Source organism: Heloderma suspectum, chromosome 6 (genome assembly GCF_057233095.1).
Source record: "Heloderma suspectum isolate Gila_16-S chromosome 6, 16-S_ref, whole genome shotgun sequence".
NCBI lineage: Eukaryota > Metazoa > Chordata > Lepidosauria > Squamata > Helodermatidae > Heloderma > Heloderma suspectum.
In genome coordinates this window covers 65475844-65491430 of record NC_139463.1, presented here as the reverse complement: position 1 = coordinate 65491430, position 15587 = coordinate 65475844, and the positions used below count along the sequence as shown (strand labels likewise).

Sequence of the window (15587 nt, the reverse complement as noted above, 5' to 3'; positions counted from 1 at the left end):
CAAAGCCCAGAAATGGTGGCCACTGAACATACAGTGGTGCTATCGAGGCAGGATTTTGGAGCAGACGTCCAGAACTCTGTTCAGCAGAAGGAGCAGAAGGTCCCCTAAATGCTGCAGGGCTGACTTACCACGCTTTGAAGTAAGTGATGTGGGGACCCCCCACAAGACCAGTAAATCCAAAGATTAAAATTACCTAACTGCACTACTGTGAACACATGACTCTTTTGTCGAGATTGCCTGCGTGTGTTCAGGTATCTGCACAAGAGCTAGAGAAGCTTGCCAATAATAATAACATAATAATAATAATAATAATAATAATAATAATAATGAGGAGGAGGAGGAGGAGGAAGAGGAGAAGGAGAAAGCGGAGATGATTAGAAATCCAAATTCTATTGCAGATACTGGGTTCTACATGGAGTGTAACACATTACACGAATACAGATTTCCTGAGCCTCCGAGGCTCAATCCCCTTCCCACCTCAACCCACGCTATGGCCTGCGCAGGCACATCCTTTCGAGCGCCAGAAGCCTGCAATGTGACCAAAACACTCCACGGCCAAGCCCCTTCTACTGCACAAGGTAACAAGCCGGTAGCCATTCTCCAGAACTCCCTGTCTTCAAAAGGGGGCAGGCTTGGCAAAGAGGGGCAGTTGGGCAGCTATTTTGAAGCAGAGGCGACCTCCGAGGAGAACACCTGGCAGCCAGCCTCCCTCTCAACGCTGTTCATCTGTTGACAGGTAAGATAATCCGACAAGCCGCACCGGAAAGTCCAAATCACAGCCAGCTACCAGCAACCGAGCGACACTGCCCCCTGCCCGATCCCGTCACCTTGTGGAGATGGTTTTGCTGCCAGCCAGGCACAGCTATGGTGGTAGGGAATCTCTCTCCATTCTGTGTCTGCTTCCCTCGCACCTGTCCATCCACCCAGCCCCCCACCCAGCCCTATGTCCCCCTTTCCCTATCTCAGTCATCAAGGAGAAGGAAAGAGACAGACCGTGCTGCTTGTGGGGCTTCCCGGGGTCCAGGATCGTTCTCCCTGGGGACTGAGGTTGCGCGTTCCCTGAGTCAGCTCTCTCGGATTCCTTGGCTGCCCGTGCTGAGTAGCTTTGCAGCTTCGCTTGGCCTGGCTCCCGTTGGCATTTTAACCCTGTCTGGGAACCGAGCCGGCCCTATCATGAGGCAAAGTGAGGTGGCAGGCTTGGGTGCCGCTAAGGGCGACAAAGCACGAAGCAGACACATCTGACCCTTGCGGCACAATCCAGACTGACGTTCTTCTGTACAAGCCTGATCGAAACAAAGCTGTTCTTGCACAGTTCCCATTTGTTTTGATCATGCTTGTGCAGGTGAACGTCCCTCTGGATCGTGCTTCATGTTAACTAGCAGGAGGTGTGCCATTCTGATTTCCCATGAAATTGCCTTGGGAAATGTCTTTCCTCTAGCTAGGAAATGGGTTCTGAGAAAGCGACGGGGGGGGGGGGAGCCCAAACAGAGGGATTTACTTGAGTCATTGAAAAGAATCACCAACTTCGCCTCTATCACAGCAGGGCCAGGGAAACCTCAGGCCCAGCGGCCAAATCTGACCCTCCTGGGGGCCAAATCCAGCCCACCCAGGGTTTCCCAGATGGCCATGCCCCCTCACCCTGGCCCCACCCCTTTCCCCCAACCACCAATCATTTGGTGGTTTCCCAACATTTGTGCAGACTTTTCCCCATTCTAAAAGGTTGAAATGCCTCTCCAAAGCTTAGTTACTGGCAGTAATGGCTTTAAGCTAAAACATGATGGGTTTTGGTGTTTTTTTTGTATTTTTGGCCCTGCCCCCTTTGCCTTCGGCCCTGCCCATCACTGGAATGTGGTCCCTGGGAGCTTCTCCAAAATAGAATTCAGCCTGAAAGAGGTTCCCCATCCCTCCTCGATCAGCAACCCTCCTCCTCTATCAACATCCCCCCTCCTCTAACAGCATCCCCCCTCTATGAACCTCTATCAACCCTCCTCTATCAGCATCCCTTCTCTATCAACCCTCCTCTGTCAGCATCCCCGCTCTATCAGCATCCTGCCTCTATCAACCCTCCTCTGTCAGCATCCCCCCTCTATCAGCATCCCTCCTCTATTAACCTCTATCAAGCCTCCTCTATCAGCAAGCCTCCTCTATCAGCATCTCCCTTCTATCAGCATCTCCCTGGTTCCCCCAAAACCTTGTACAGGTATCCCCTACAAAACAGTCATCTTGATAAAATGGTGAGGAGGCTTAGGAAGTCAATTGTCAGAATATACATCAGGCAACACAATGTAACTATTTCTTTATGTATTTATTTACTACATTTCTATGCTGCCCAATAGCCGAAGCTCTCTGGGCTGTTCGCAGCAATTAAAAACCACAAAATGCATAATGAAATACAATTTAAATGTAAAAGCTTAAGGGTGCAATCCTATGCATGTTTAGATAGAGAAACGTCCTACAACTCCCAGCATTCCCCAGCCAGCTGGCTGGGGAATGCTGGGAGTTGTAGGACATTTCTCTGTCTAAACATGCATAGGATTGCACCCTAAAACTACAATCTAAAAGTACAAACCACAATAAAATCTAGCAGCAACTAAAATGAATGGCAGCTCCCAAGGCTTATCCACAAATTGCATATTTCAAAAGACTTTCCAATTAGTTTTTGTCAAAATAGTTTTGTGACAAAACTCACCCCATAGGGCGTCCCGAACCCAGAAGGATGTAGGGCAATACATCTCACCATAATGGGGAAGATTTTTGCCAGCTCAGTCTGCTGTCCAGGGGCTGACCACTGATGGGTCCTGGGTGCTGTCCTTTCCTAGGGTTCCTTATCTTTCAGCCAGACTTGCGCTGGACAGCATTTCAAATAGAGGATGCTGTCACACAGAAGACTGTGCTCTGACAACCCTTTAAACAGAGGGTTGTCCTGTGTAAACTAGGACACATGGCCACCCTAACCACCAGCTGGCTCTGGCCAAAGGACAACACTACTTGTTCTGTAAGGAGGTATCAGCCAGATCTGTAAGGAAGCATCTGAGCAACACAGGCCAGCATGGGTCATGTTGTAAGGCTTGACCTCTCAAATAAGTTCCATGTTAGCCTTGCTCACCCACCTCTGCTACTGTGGTTTACCTGGGTCACGGAGAACCAAGTCCCAGCAATACTCCAGACACTGGACTGTCCTAGCCTTTTCTTTGTTTTAAATGCTAATGTATTCCTTTAGGCCATCATCCAACTGAAAATATATGTTCTAGCCAACTTTTATCTCTTATAGCCAAGAATGACCCACCTTTCCATGCCAGCTGCTGAAGAATTCTGTGCAATGCTGAACCTTGCAGAGTCCTTTGTTGGCAAAGGTTGGTCCGTAAAAGATGCCTCCTAACCGTTCTGTCTTTAACTCTCCTGGGGCCAGCTTGGCAGCTTATGCCAAGCCCATGCAGGTCTTTTCAGGTGTCAGACTTCTTGCCCTTAAGTCAATGTACCGTTGCCAAACAACAGTCTCTGTGCCAACCTGTCGGAATCAACTGCTTACTGGCTCTGAGCTGACCACACCCAGAACAAAATGTCTGGCCATTGTCTAAACTTGGTAGGGGAGAGTAAAAAAGAGAAAATAAGGTCTGTTTCCCCTCACCTGAAAAGTAGTTTTATCTGGTAGTTACTACAAGAGATGGGAAACAAGGAGAATGAGTTGTGCAGGGCAGTGAAGCTTCATCAATGACTGCTGGAAATCCTGCTTACTTTCCCTCCTCTGGTTTTGGAAATTGCACCAGGCACGGTCTATATGTTTCAAAGCTGATTTGCACAGCCCTAAGGGCTAGAAACTTGAGAGAGACAGAGAAAGAAAGGTATAAAGTGGCACAACAGCAAAGCTACAAGGAGCCCCCCTGTGGATAAAGTCAGTCTTAAGGTAAAATGGATATGAAAACCAGAAACACTAACAACAGAGTATTAAAAAAATATATTTAAGCTAAACCTTTTGGCTTCTGCCCTCATCAGTAGTGATGAGGCAGAAGCCGAAACATTTACCTCAAAATATATTTTTTAAAATACTCTGTTGTTAGTCTTTCTGTCGTGTGTGTGTGTGTGTGTGTGTGTGTGATGACAGTGGAGATTCTCAGGAGCCAAGTGTTTCAATGAATGGCGAATTCTATCCACGCACAGAGCAATAATAGACTGGCAGAATCTAGACACGTACTGACTCCATCTGCTAAATGACTTGTAACCTATATCTTTTCACAATGCATTGCTGCAGTCTCATTGACCCGCAAAGAGCAGCGGCAGCAATAGCCTTGGCTGGCTGAGGCCAAGGGCCCACCAAAGACATCCACTGTGAAACTGCCCCCTCCCCTCCCGCCATTGGAGAAGTGTCCTCTGGCACGCAAGCCTGCTTGCATGTCACCAGAGGCCTTATTATGAATGCTACTAATGAACCATGAAAAGCTATTAACTACGTCCTGGCTAATCAAACTTTTAGCCGAGAGGGAAAAGGGAAGCAAACAGGTTCTTTCTTGTTCTCTCTTGCTGTCTTTCAAAAGTTAAGAGAGATTAATGAAAATCAGAGACGTGTTTTGATTTGCAGGAGGAAGATACTGGGTGATCCTTTCCCCCCATCTCCTCTTCTGTTGCACCTCTGGACAAAAGGAAAGAGAGAGCAAATTCCGGGGCAGGGGTGGGTGGGTGTCCAGTGAATGTCAGCATTGGCATTCGACAACCAAAACGTTCCTGATCCCATCAGCTTCATATATTCTGTTTCCTCCTCTAGCTTCCATGATTTCATGGAAGAAAACATTAACGGAGCTAACAACTTTTGTTCAACATGAGATCTTGGTGTCACTTTGCAACACTGAATAAAAGAGCATGATACGGTTGCCACTTTTTCTTCTGGTACGTCTCCTGCACCTTTCACATCCACACAAGAGACAGATATTCAACAGCTGTAGCTTGGCATGGCGCTGCAGCAATGGGGAAGCTGCACCCATTGAATTTCTGCCCTTCATGCAAGCGGCTCAAGGCAGGGGACCCCACTTAAACCTCAGAAAGAAAAAGCACACAACTCCAATTGTGCAAACTCCAGAGGATGGCAGCAGTTCAGTGGATAGCAAATGTGCAAACCTCTTTCCACCCTTACAAAAAGCATCCCTTGTTCTTCTCCCCTCCTGGAGTAGAATCATCAACTAATCCGTCGCTTTACTATGTATCAAATTGTTGTAAGCAAATCTGAGATGCCTTACTTACTTTCACTTCGTCTTGTGGCCACTGCTTTATGCCTTCTTCCAGCACCAGCACAGAATGCACTGCAGAAAACTTTTCCACTTCCCTTCCTTTCTCTTTCTCCACACTGGGTGAACAAAGCCTCTCCTCCGGCAGGTGCAAGGCAGAGAGAGGGCTTGCCACATTGACTGCTGGGAATTGTAGTCCAGTTTAGAGCAACCTCGGTTATTTCTCTTCCCTAGCTGAAATTTATCCACTAAACCTCTTCTCTGCCTTCTCTTATCTGTATATATCAGGACGGGTTTGTATTCCAGTTAACAAGGTTCTCATCTACATCTTCCTGCCCTTCATTTATGTAGATTTTTCACAGCTCCCCCACTACCATTTTAAATGTTAAAGGATATTAAATGTTGCTGGGACCACATCAGTCTGAGTATGTTGTGTGTGTGTGTGTGTTTTATGGGGGGGGGCTTTTTTTGTTTGCTTTGAACGCCTATCCCTGAAAGCTTGCTTTCAAAGCTTGTTTTGAATGTTGACTGTTCTCTGTATTATTCTGCTTGGTCTGTGGATCTAACACAGCAACTTACAACATAATTCTAAGTGTCAGTTACTCTGACCTACGTCTCACTGAGTTCCATGGGCTTGCTCCTTAATACACCTAGGATTGCAGCCTTATAATGATGCCTTCCAGCAATGTAATAATGTCTCAGCCATGATCAGAAATCCACTCCTGGTTATCGTCAAGATTCAGGTGCAAAACATGAAACAAAGCAAGCAGACAAAAGAGCCATTTGTTCTAGTTATGTTTTAACATGTCATAAGAACTATAATATTATCAACACAGGTCAAGTTCACACACCCTTTAAAAAGCTGATACAGAGAAATGTATACCTTTGGTTTGCATACTTAATACACAGGTCTGTTTAAGCTGCAGTCCTGTGCACCCAGGGCAGGCCCTACCATGAGGTAGAGTGAGGGAGTTGCCTCAGGCAGCAGATTTGGGGTGTCATAAAAGGGCAGCAAATTGTTAGTTATGTACTTAGTTTTATTGTATTTCTACTGCTTGGGATGGGGAGATTGTGCTTATGGGATTTTGTGCCTCATGCGCCAAAATAACTTGGCTGGCTTTGGATATTATGCACCTTTATTTGGGGGGACGGGACAATCATTTGCTGCTCTGCTTCAGGCAGCAACATGTCTTGGGCCAGCCCTGTGTGCACCCCCTACCTGGGGGTAAGTCCCACATAGTAGGACTTACTTCTGAGTAAACATGCATGACTGCACAGAACTAGTGAGCTGGCCAGAGATACAGGTGCTCCTGAAGAATTATCACATATTCTTAAACATGCAGACTTGGGGGTGGGAGGAGAGACTCACCCTATCCCTGAGATCCTGGGGGCAGAGGATTAATTGGTTTTACATGAAATCTTGTACCTCATTAAACCAGTACAAACCTTCTCACAACTGTTCTGGACAGAAGCCTCATGCTGTCTTTCTACCCACCACTTTATTGGCACATGGCAGCAAACTGAGGGACAGATAGAACAAAACGTTGCAGAACTGGGAATTCATTAACAAATCCGAGACTGTCTCGTTGCCTGAATAGGGGCTATGAGTGCTTGTCTTACTACAACTTTTTTTTTTTTTTCCAAATTGTTGCCTGAAATATGGAGCTGGACCAAGAAAATGTTTTTTTTTTTTTAATTTACTAAACATATTTTTATACCACCTTACAATACCAGGGTAGTTTCTCTAGTCTCTAAAGGGTAGGCCTCCTAGGCCCAACAGAACTGTAGCCATTGCTATCAAAGCCCAGCTCCTTAAACTCCAGTGGGGGCTGGGGGCTTCGATGTCAGTGGGATGGTGAATCTGCTCCAGGTTTCAGTCAGAACTCTAAAGGAGCTACCCAAGGTGCAGGGCACAAGAGAGAGAGAGAGAGAGAGAGAGAGAGAGAGCGCGAGCGGGCTGGGCTGGGCTGGGCTGCTTCCAGACAGAGGGGTCCCAGCACTAACAGCCAGATGGCTTTGTGCAGCTATTCTGCCTTTAAAAAAAAACCACCAGATTTTCTGCAGTAAGAAAAAAGATGGAAGAAGTGGTGGGAAAACACGGGAGGGTTTTGAGTGGAAGATGACAACAGCTGGATGGCCTATAAAATTCCATGAACAAGGCAGAGTAATGGTACCATAAAACCTTAGCTGGAAGCTTGCTTGGTCCATTAGAGAGCGAGAAAATCCAGAACTTACAGTAAATAATAATTTTATTAAGACCAACCAAACTGTAAAAGTCTTTTGAGCAAGCTTTATGACTTTTCCAGAACTCCTAATCAGGTGGCTCGATGTTGAACAGATCAGGAGGGAGGGGAGATAAAAAGCCAGCCATGTTATATGATTTCCCTGACATACACGCTCAATCAGCCGTTTGTAACAAGATACATAGAAGGAAGAACTTTGCATATTGGAGAAGAGACAGACAGGAAGAGGAGGAGGGTTCTGTTCTCTTGTCTCTTTGCATTGACTCTGACCCCTTTGCATTGACTTTGAAAAGTATATTATGCTTTTCTCAGATGAGGTAGCAGGCAAAGCAAATGCTAATTAGTTGAGCTGTGGGCTGATTTGAAAGTCTAACAAACTGACATCTCATGCGATGAAAGGAGTGTGTTTGGATTTTTGTTTTTTTAATCAGAAACGTCCGGCTTGTTCAGGTGAATGACCTCAATCTAGTCAGGGTGTTAGTTACCAGAAGCAAGAGGCACTGGTACAAAGAGAGTCCAACTAGCATATTGGTCCCTATTTGGATTCTTTTATCAGTGAGCCTCATCTCCGTAAAAGTGAAAGCTTAGAGATGACCTTGTTAGATAAATAAAACCGCTAAGACAGTGGAGACTGGTGGCTCCAATGTCAGTGGGCCTGTGAATCTGCTCTGGGTTTCAGTCAGAACTCTAAAGGAGCTCTCCAAAGTGCCCACTGACATCAGAGCCACCAGCCTCCAGTGCCCTAAGATCTCCGCTTTCTGTTTCTATCAACCGCAGATCAAATTTCAGGTATACTCCTCTGAGCAGGGAAGTTCCGCTGAGCTGTCACAGCTCAAAGTTTTTGATAGACTCGTCCTTCAGGAGGCCACATATGCATCACCAAAACATGAGGATACGGATTTTCATAAAATGTACATATGCTGATGTACATGTTGTGAAGGTTTGAGGCCTACAGAGGCAAGGAAAAGAAAACGGTCAGGCCTAGAGGGCTGGAGTTTTTGTCGGGAGGGGGTATCCCTGAGAGAAGTAGTTTCATTTCCCCAGTTAAATTTCATTTCTTCAGGTTTGAAGCAGTACTTCTGGTTTTGAGGGAGGATGGTATATAAAGAGAGCAAAAGAGCCAGGAAGAGCAGAGTCAGGAAGAGCTGAGCCTGAAGAGGGAGCAGGAAGAAGCAGCCTGGAGACGTCTAAGTACAGCTAGGGTAAAGGAATGTACGTTTTGCAATTTTTATTTTCTCTTAATGCCTTTTGTATCACTCAGCTCTACTGTGTAAATACTTTTAGTTGTGTTTTACTTGCTTTAGTTTACCAGTAAACTGTTGTGCTCAAACCCCATGTCTAGAGTGTCAATCACCCCACACCTACAGCCTAAACCCCAAGGAGGAAGGTGGGACTCTTAAGCAGGCAAGAGATCCTTAAGGAGTTGCTCAGGGTGTTCAAGCATAAGAGGAACCCTGACACATGTATAGATGCAAATTTAGAAATAATGACTATAATTAGAAAAGAAATGCAATGCATCCCACCATACTGGGGAAGACTGTGACCAGCTGACCTGTGTGCCTGTTTAGTCTCCTGTCTGGGTGCTGATGGGCAACTTCAAGGCCCCTGCTCCTGATGGTTCTTTATCTTTAAACTGGACTTGAGCTGGACAGCTTTTTAAACAGAGGATGCCTTCAAACAGAGGGCTGTCCTCTGTAACATAGGACACATGGCCATCCTAGCTACAATTTTAGGCTGTAATCCTATAAGATCCTTATTGAATGTAATGGAGCTTGCTTCTGAGTCAACAAACCTAGGCTCTGATTTAAGTTTTCTTTCTATACCTCTTTGAGCTCTAGGATAGCATTTTTTGAGACAGGGTCAGCAGAACTGTACACTGGCTTGAATATGCAACTGGATGGGTAGAAATGGATTTCACCACTACCTTACCATGGCAGCCCCTCCTGCCCCCTGAAATGCCACAGAGAGGGTGAGGGGCTGAAGAAAGGATTCCTGAAAATTGGGCAGAGGCCCCTTCAGTGACCCATGGGAGGTGCTTCTACCCAATTTTCAGGGAACTCCCCCTTCCCCCAGCACCAAACCCTACACCATTCAACAGGAGGCCTTGAACCTATGTGTAACATTTGGGGAGGGGGTGGAGTAACCAGGTTCTGCCAGCCCAGTTGCACATGCCTAAAACTGGATCCAACACTAAATGTAGCTGCACCACAGATAACATGGCATCTTTTCTTAACAGTCTTCATTGCTTGGAGAGAGAGGGAAAAAACCCTGAAATTTGTTGTCTTAAATCAATGCTCTAACAATTCATGTGTTTTAAATCATATTTTCCTCACTAAATATTGATCATATGTTCATTTACAGGAATCAGACTGCATCTACAATAGTTTTAAGACAGAATGATTAATATCAGATTTCTATTATGACTAAACAATTAGTTCCCCAAACCCCAGTACTCACGCTCCTTTCCCAATTGACAGGTACAAAATTATTACATAGGGAACTTATAATTTTTCTTTTAACAGCAGTTCAACTTACGATAGCAGGTTGGGGGGGGGGAATCTTTAGATTTTACTCTAGACGTTTGGTATAGTTGTGTATGGAAGCTTTCCCTGTTGGAAAAGCTTTTGTTGTTCAGTCGTTCAGTCGTGTCTGACTCTTCGTGACCCCATGGACCACAGCACGCCAGGCCTTCCTGTCCTGTGCTCTCTCCTGGAGTGTGCTCAAGTCCATATTCATTGCATCAGTGATGCTATCTAGCCATCTCATCCTCTGCCGTCTCCTTCTCCTTTTGCCTTCAGTCTTTCCCAGCATCAGGGTCTTTTCCAGAGAGTTTTCTCTTCGCATTAGGTGGCCAAAATATTTGAGCTTCAGCTTCAGTATCTGTCCTTCCAGTGAGCACTCAGGGTTGATTTCCTTTAGGATGGACTGATTTGACCTCCTTGCAGTCCAGGGGACTCGTAAGAGTCTTCTCCAGCACCACAGTTCGAAAGCATCAATTCTTCGGTGCTCAGCCTTCCTTATAGTCCAGCTCTCACAGCCATACGTTACTACTGGGAAAACCATAGCTTTGATTATGCGGATCTTTGTCGGCAAGGTGATGTCTCTGCTTCTTACTATGCTGTCTAGGTGTGCCATAGCTTTCCTCCCAAGGAGCAACCGTCTTTTAATTTCATGGCTAGAGTCACTGTCTGCGGTGAGCTTGGAGCCCAAGAAAATAAAATCTCTCACTGCTTCCATTTCTTCCCCTTTTATATGCCAGGAAGTGATGGGGCCAGATGCCATGATCTTAGTTTTTTTAATGTTGAGTTTCAAACCAGCTTTTGCACTCTCCACTTTCACCCTCAACAAGAGGCTCTTTAGATCCTCTTCGCTTTCTGCCATTAGGGTGGCATCATCTGCGTATCGGAGGTTGTTGATAATTCTCCCAGCAATCTTAATCGCAACCTGTGATTCATCCAACCCGGCATTTCTCATGATGTACTCTGCATATAAGTTAAAGCAGGGTGACAATATGCAGCCTTGTCGTACTCTTTTCCCAATTTTGAACCAATCGGTTGTTCCATGTCTGGTTCTTACTGTTGCTTCTTGACCCTCGTACAGGTTTCTCAGGAGACAGGTAAGGTGGTCTGGTACCCCCATCTCTTTCAGAATTTGCCAGAGTTTGTTGTGATCCACACAATCAAAGGCTTTAGCGTAGTCAATGAAGCAGAAATAGACGTTTTTCTGGAATTCTCTTGCTTTCTCCATGATCCAGCGAAAGTTGGCGATTTGATCTCTAGTTCCTTTGCCTCTTCGAAACCCAGCTTGTACTTCCGGTAGTTCTCGGTTCGCATACTGCTGAAGCCTAGCTTGTAGGATTTTGAGCATAAACTTGCTGGCATGTGAAATGAGCACAATTGTACGGTAGTTTGAACACTCTTTGGCGTTGCCCTTCTTTGGAATTGCAATGTAAACTGACCTTTTCCAGTCTTGTGGCCACTGTTGAGTGTTCCAAATTTGTTGGCATATTGAGTGCAGCACTTTAACAGCATCATCTTTTAGGATTTTAAATAGCTCAGCTGGAAGACTGTCATCTCCGTTAGCTTTGTTGTTAGTAATACTTCCTAAGGCCCACTTGACTTCACTCTCTAGGATGTCCGACTCAAGTTCAGTGACTGTACTATCATGACTATCAGGGACATTAAGATCTTTCCTGTATAGTTCTTCTGTGTATTCTTTCCATCTCTTCTTAATCTCATCTGCTTCTGTTAGGTCCCTGCCTTCTTTGTCCTTTATCATGCCCGTCTTTGCACAAAACGTTCCCTTGAGATCTCCAATTTTCTTGAAGAGATCTCTAGTCTTTCCCATTCTGTTGTTTTCCTCGATTTCTTTGCATTGTTCATTTAAGAAGACCTTCTTGTCTCTCCTTGCTATTCTCTGGAACTCTGCATTCAGTTGGGTATATCTTCCCCTTTCTCCCTTGCTTTTCGCTTCCCTTCTTTCATCAGCTACTTGTAAAGCCTCATCAGACAGCCACTTGGCTTTCTTTCATTTCTTTTTCTTTGGGATGGATTGAGTTGCTGCCTCCTGAACAATGTTACGGACCTCCGTCCATAGTTCCTCAGGCACTCTGTCTATCAGGTCTAATCCCTGAAATCTATTCCTCACCTCCAATGTATATTCATAAGGGATATGATTTAGGTCATACCTGAACGGTTTAGTGGTTTTCCCTACGTTCTTCAATTTAAGCTGAAATTTTGCAAGAAGCAGCTCATGATCTGAGCCACAGTCAGCTCCAGGTCTTGTTTTTACTGACTGTATAGAGCTTCTCCATCTTTGGCTGCAAAGGACATAATCAATCTGATTTCGATATTGACCATCTGGTGATGTCCATGTGTAGAGTCGCCTCTTGTGCTGTTGGAAAAGAGTGTTTGCTATGATCAGCGTGTTGTCTTGGCAAAACTCTATTAGCCTTTGTCCTGCTTCATTTTGTACACCTAGGCCATGCTTGCCTGTTATCCCGGTGATTTCTTGACTTCCTACTTTAGCATTCCAATCCCCTATGATGAAGAGGACATCTTTTTTTGGTGTTCGTTCTAGAAGGTGTTGTAGGTCTTCATAGAACTGATCAACCTCAGCTTCTTTGGCATCAGTGGTTGGGGCATAGACTTGAATTACTGTGATGTTGAATGGTTTGCCTTGGATTCGTACTGAGATCATTCTATCGTTTTTAAGATTGTACCCCAGTACTGCTTTTCCCACCCTTTTGTTGACTATGAGTGCTACTCCATTTCTTCTAAGGGATTCTTGCCCACAGTAGTAGATATGATGGTCACCTGAATTAAATTCACCCATGCCTGTCCATTTGAGTTTGCTGATTCCCAAGATGTCGATGTTCAATCTTGCCATCTCATGTTTGACCACCTCCAGCTTACCTTGATTCATTGATCTTACATTCCAGGTTCCTAAACAATATTGTTCTTTACAGCATCGGATTTTCTTTTCTTTTAGTTGGAAAAGCTAACTTATAACTTATCTATGGCAAAGGGGCATACTAATTCTGAGGCATATGATACTACTTGGCTTCCTTTTGTCACCTATGTATCTGAAACCTCTTAATAAAGAAAAATAAAAGGCCGAATGATGAATATAAGTATATCTGGCTGAACTGGTTATCAAACTACTTTTTTTTTTTTTTTAAGAAGCTGGTTTCTGAATCAGAACTAAACTGAATTTTTAAAAGGCGAACACACTGAACCCGCAACTGAAAGCGCACCTTTCAATGCTTCTGTTCCCTGGCTCGAGCCCAGAATAGGGCGTCCCCCTGTGACATTAGGAGGGAGCATAGTTCAGAGGCAGAGCACCTGCAGAAGGTCTCAGGTTCAAATCCCTGGCCTTCCCAGGTAGTGCTGGAAAAACTATCCCAGAAACCCTGGAAAGCCACTGCCAAATGGTGTTGATGATACCGGGCTAGATGGAAATAGTCTGACTCAGTACAAAGCGGCTTCCTCTCCTCCTATGATGTTAGTGGATGGGGGCTCATATTACACGGAAACACAAGTCTCTAAGGGCGCAATCCTGTGGGGATAGGCAGCTGCCTCCGAACTCGGAAGCAACTGCCTATCCGATGCAGGGCAGGAGAAGCACGGAGGGGATCGTTCCGTCCATGCTTCTCCTGCCCTGAATTTTTGGCTAGACAGCTGACTGTGGCTGTCTAGCGGCAGGAGGGTAGAGCGTGGGAGGAGGCTGCTGTGCGACACATTGGATGTGTCGTACAGGCATTTCCACGCTCCCAGCCCTGGAACGCCCTCCAGGAACACCCCTTTTCAGCCGCTCCATGCTCCTCTTGGGAGCACGGAGCACAGGGCTGTTTTGTGCTATCTCGGAGGCAGCGCGGAAGTAGGGGGAAGTTGGAGCACGGGCTCCGAGGTCAGTTCCGGAAAACCAGATATCCTATGGCCATCTAGCTGCTGTCTAGCGGCCATAGGATTGCACCCTAAGACTTGAATTAAAAATGAATTGGATCCATACATAATCATACATAGACTTGGTTCACACATAATGATAACCAATGTGGGCAACCTGTGGCCCTCCAGATTTTTGGCCTACAACTGCCATCAGCTCTAGCCACACTAGCCAACGCTGCGGGGGTCATGGGAGTTGTAAGCCAAAAAATCTGGAGAGCCACAAGTTGCTGAATTAACCCATGGTTACCGCTTGGTTTCTTGCCCTTCCCAGGATCTGTCTAGCAGATGATTGAACAAGCCATGGTTTATTTTCTCGATCCCTGGGTTGTTTGTTTCTCTCCTCCTTTGCCCACTCCCTCCCTGTAGCCTAAGTGCCGTTGCAGTGCTGTAGTACTGACATGTAGAGTGGGCTAAGGTTGTTGTAGCTGTTTACAACTCTTCCCACTGCCTCTGTAGCCTGGTGAAAGAACCATGATCAAGCATGTGTTCTGGGTTCACATGTAACAACCACCCATGGTTTAAACAACCCAGAGTTCACAACCCAGCAATAAACTATGCTTCTCTTTCTGGGTTGTTTGTGGTTTAACAAATTATGTTTTGTTTTTTAGTGCAGCTGCACTCATACATCATAACAACCTAGAATTCAGCAACATATGGGTTAAATAAACCATAGGTTAGCGTTATGTGTGAACGAGGTCTTAGAACAGACCCATTGAAATAGTGGAATTTAAGTTAGTTATGACTGATTTAGACTGATTTACGTCCCATGAATTTCAATGGGCTACAGATCCAACCCTGTATCTTCTATTTAACTTACATTTTGTGAGGTGATGATGGGAGACTTAGTCATTCCCCTGTGCCACTTCCTTTATTTCCTTCCCCCATATCTCCAAATAGGAAACTGCCAATTTGGTGTAGTTTTTTAACTGCTGTGCCCCAAAGCCCCACTGTGTGGCAACCAGTATATTCAGATCAACCAGAATATCCAGAAGGAAATGCAGTCCTCTTTTTTCCTTTCATCATGGGGGCTTGCTAGGGGCAGCCATTATGGAATTGCACTCACTCCAAGAGCAAAACTTTATTCTCATACTGAACATGCCTATATATACTATCGATTTAAACCAGTGGTAAACCTGACTCTCATGGCCCCCAAGTAAGAAACCCAGGAACCTGTAGTTCTATGATAGGGACAGGACCTAGAATATCTAAGAATAATAATTTCACCACACTCAGAACAATTCCCAGACTTCTTAAAGGGAAAGGGAGAGAGGGAGAGACTTGTATAACTACACAAAGCAGTTATACCGTTATCATAACTATTGGTACACATGACACCAATGGGCACCAGTGGTTATGATAACAGTATGATAACGGTATAACTGCTAAAACATTCAAGGCAAACGTCTCAAACAGCTGAGTCTGAGGTCCATGAAAGGGCAGCAAATTGTTACTTTTTAAAATCGCTGTATTTTTTAAAACTTCCTGGGAGAAATGTTTGGGGGATTTTTTGCCTCGGGTGACAAAATTACTTGGCCAGCCTTGGGTACTACTATGCACCCTAACTTTAGTCAGGGTGGGGGACCATTTGCTGATCCTCCTCAGGCTGCCCTGGCCCTTGACAATTAAACCAGTGCCAGACCAGTCAGATTTGGAGTATAGATGCACCCGTGAAGGTAAAAGAT

At 45.3% G+C, this 15587-nt stretch overlaps 2 protein-coding genes across 2 annotated transcripts in view; one reads left to right on the top strand and one right to left on the bottom strand.

Moving 5' to 3' along the window:
- LOC146341055 (uncharacterized) overlaps nt 1-5391 on the bottom strand; it is a 37222-nt gene extending 31831 nt beyond the window's left edge. The window contains exons 1-2 of the mRNA XM_084804651.1: nt 5233-5391; nt 3629-3818 (exon numbers count right to left, since the gene is read on the bottom strand). The gene's annotated coding sequence lies outside the window, so the exon portion shown is untranslated. The remainder of the gene's footprint in view (nt 1-3628; nt 3819-5232) is intronic.
- Nucleotides 1-15587, top strand: part of LOC146341054 (uncharacterized) — a 104187-nt gene that overhangs the window by 56977 nt on the left and 31623 nt on the right. Inside the window, exon 3 of the mRNA XM_084804652.1 lies at nt 399-578. Within this exon, the coding sequence (XP_084660778.1) occupies nt 399-578 (180 nt within the window). The remainder of the gene's footprint in view (nt 1-398; nt 579-15587) is intronic.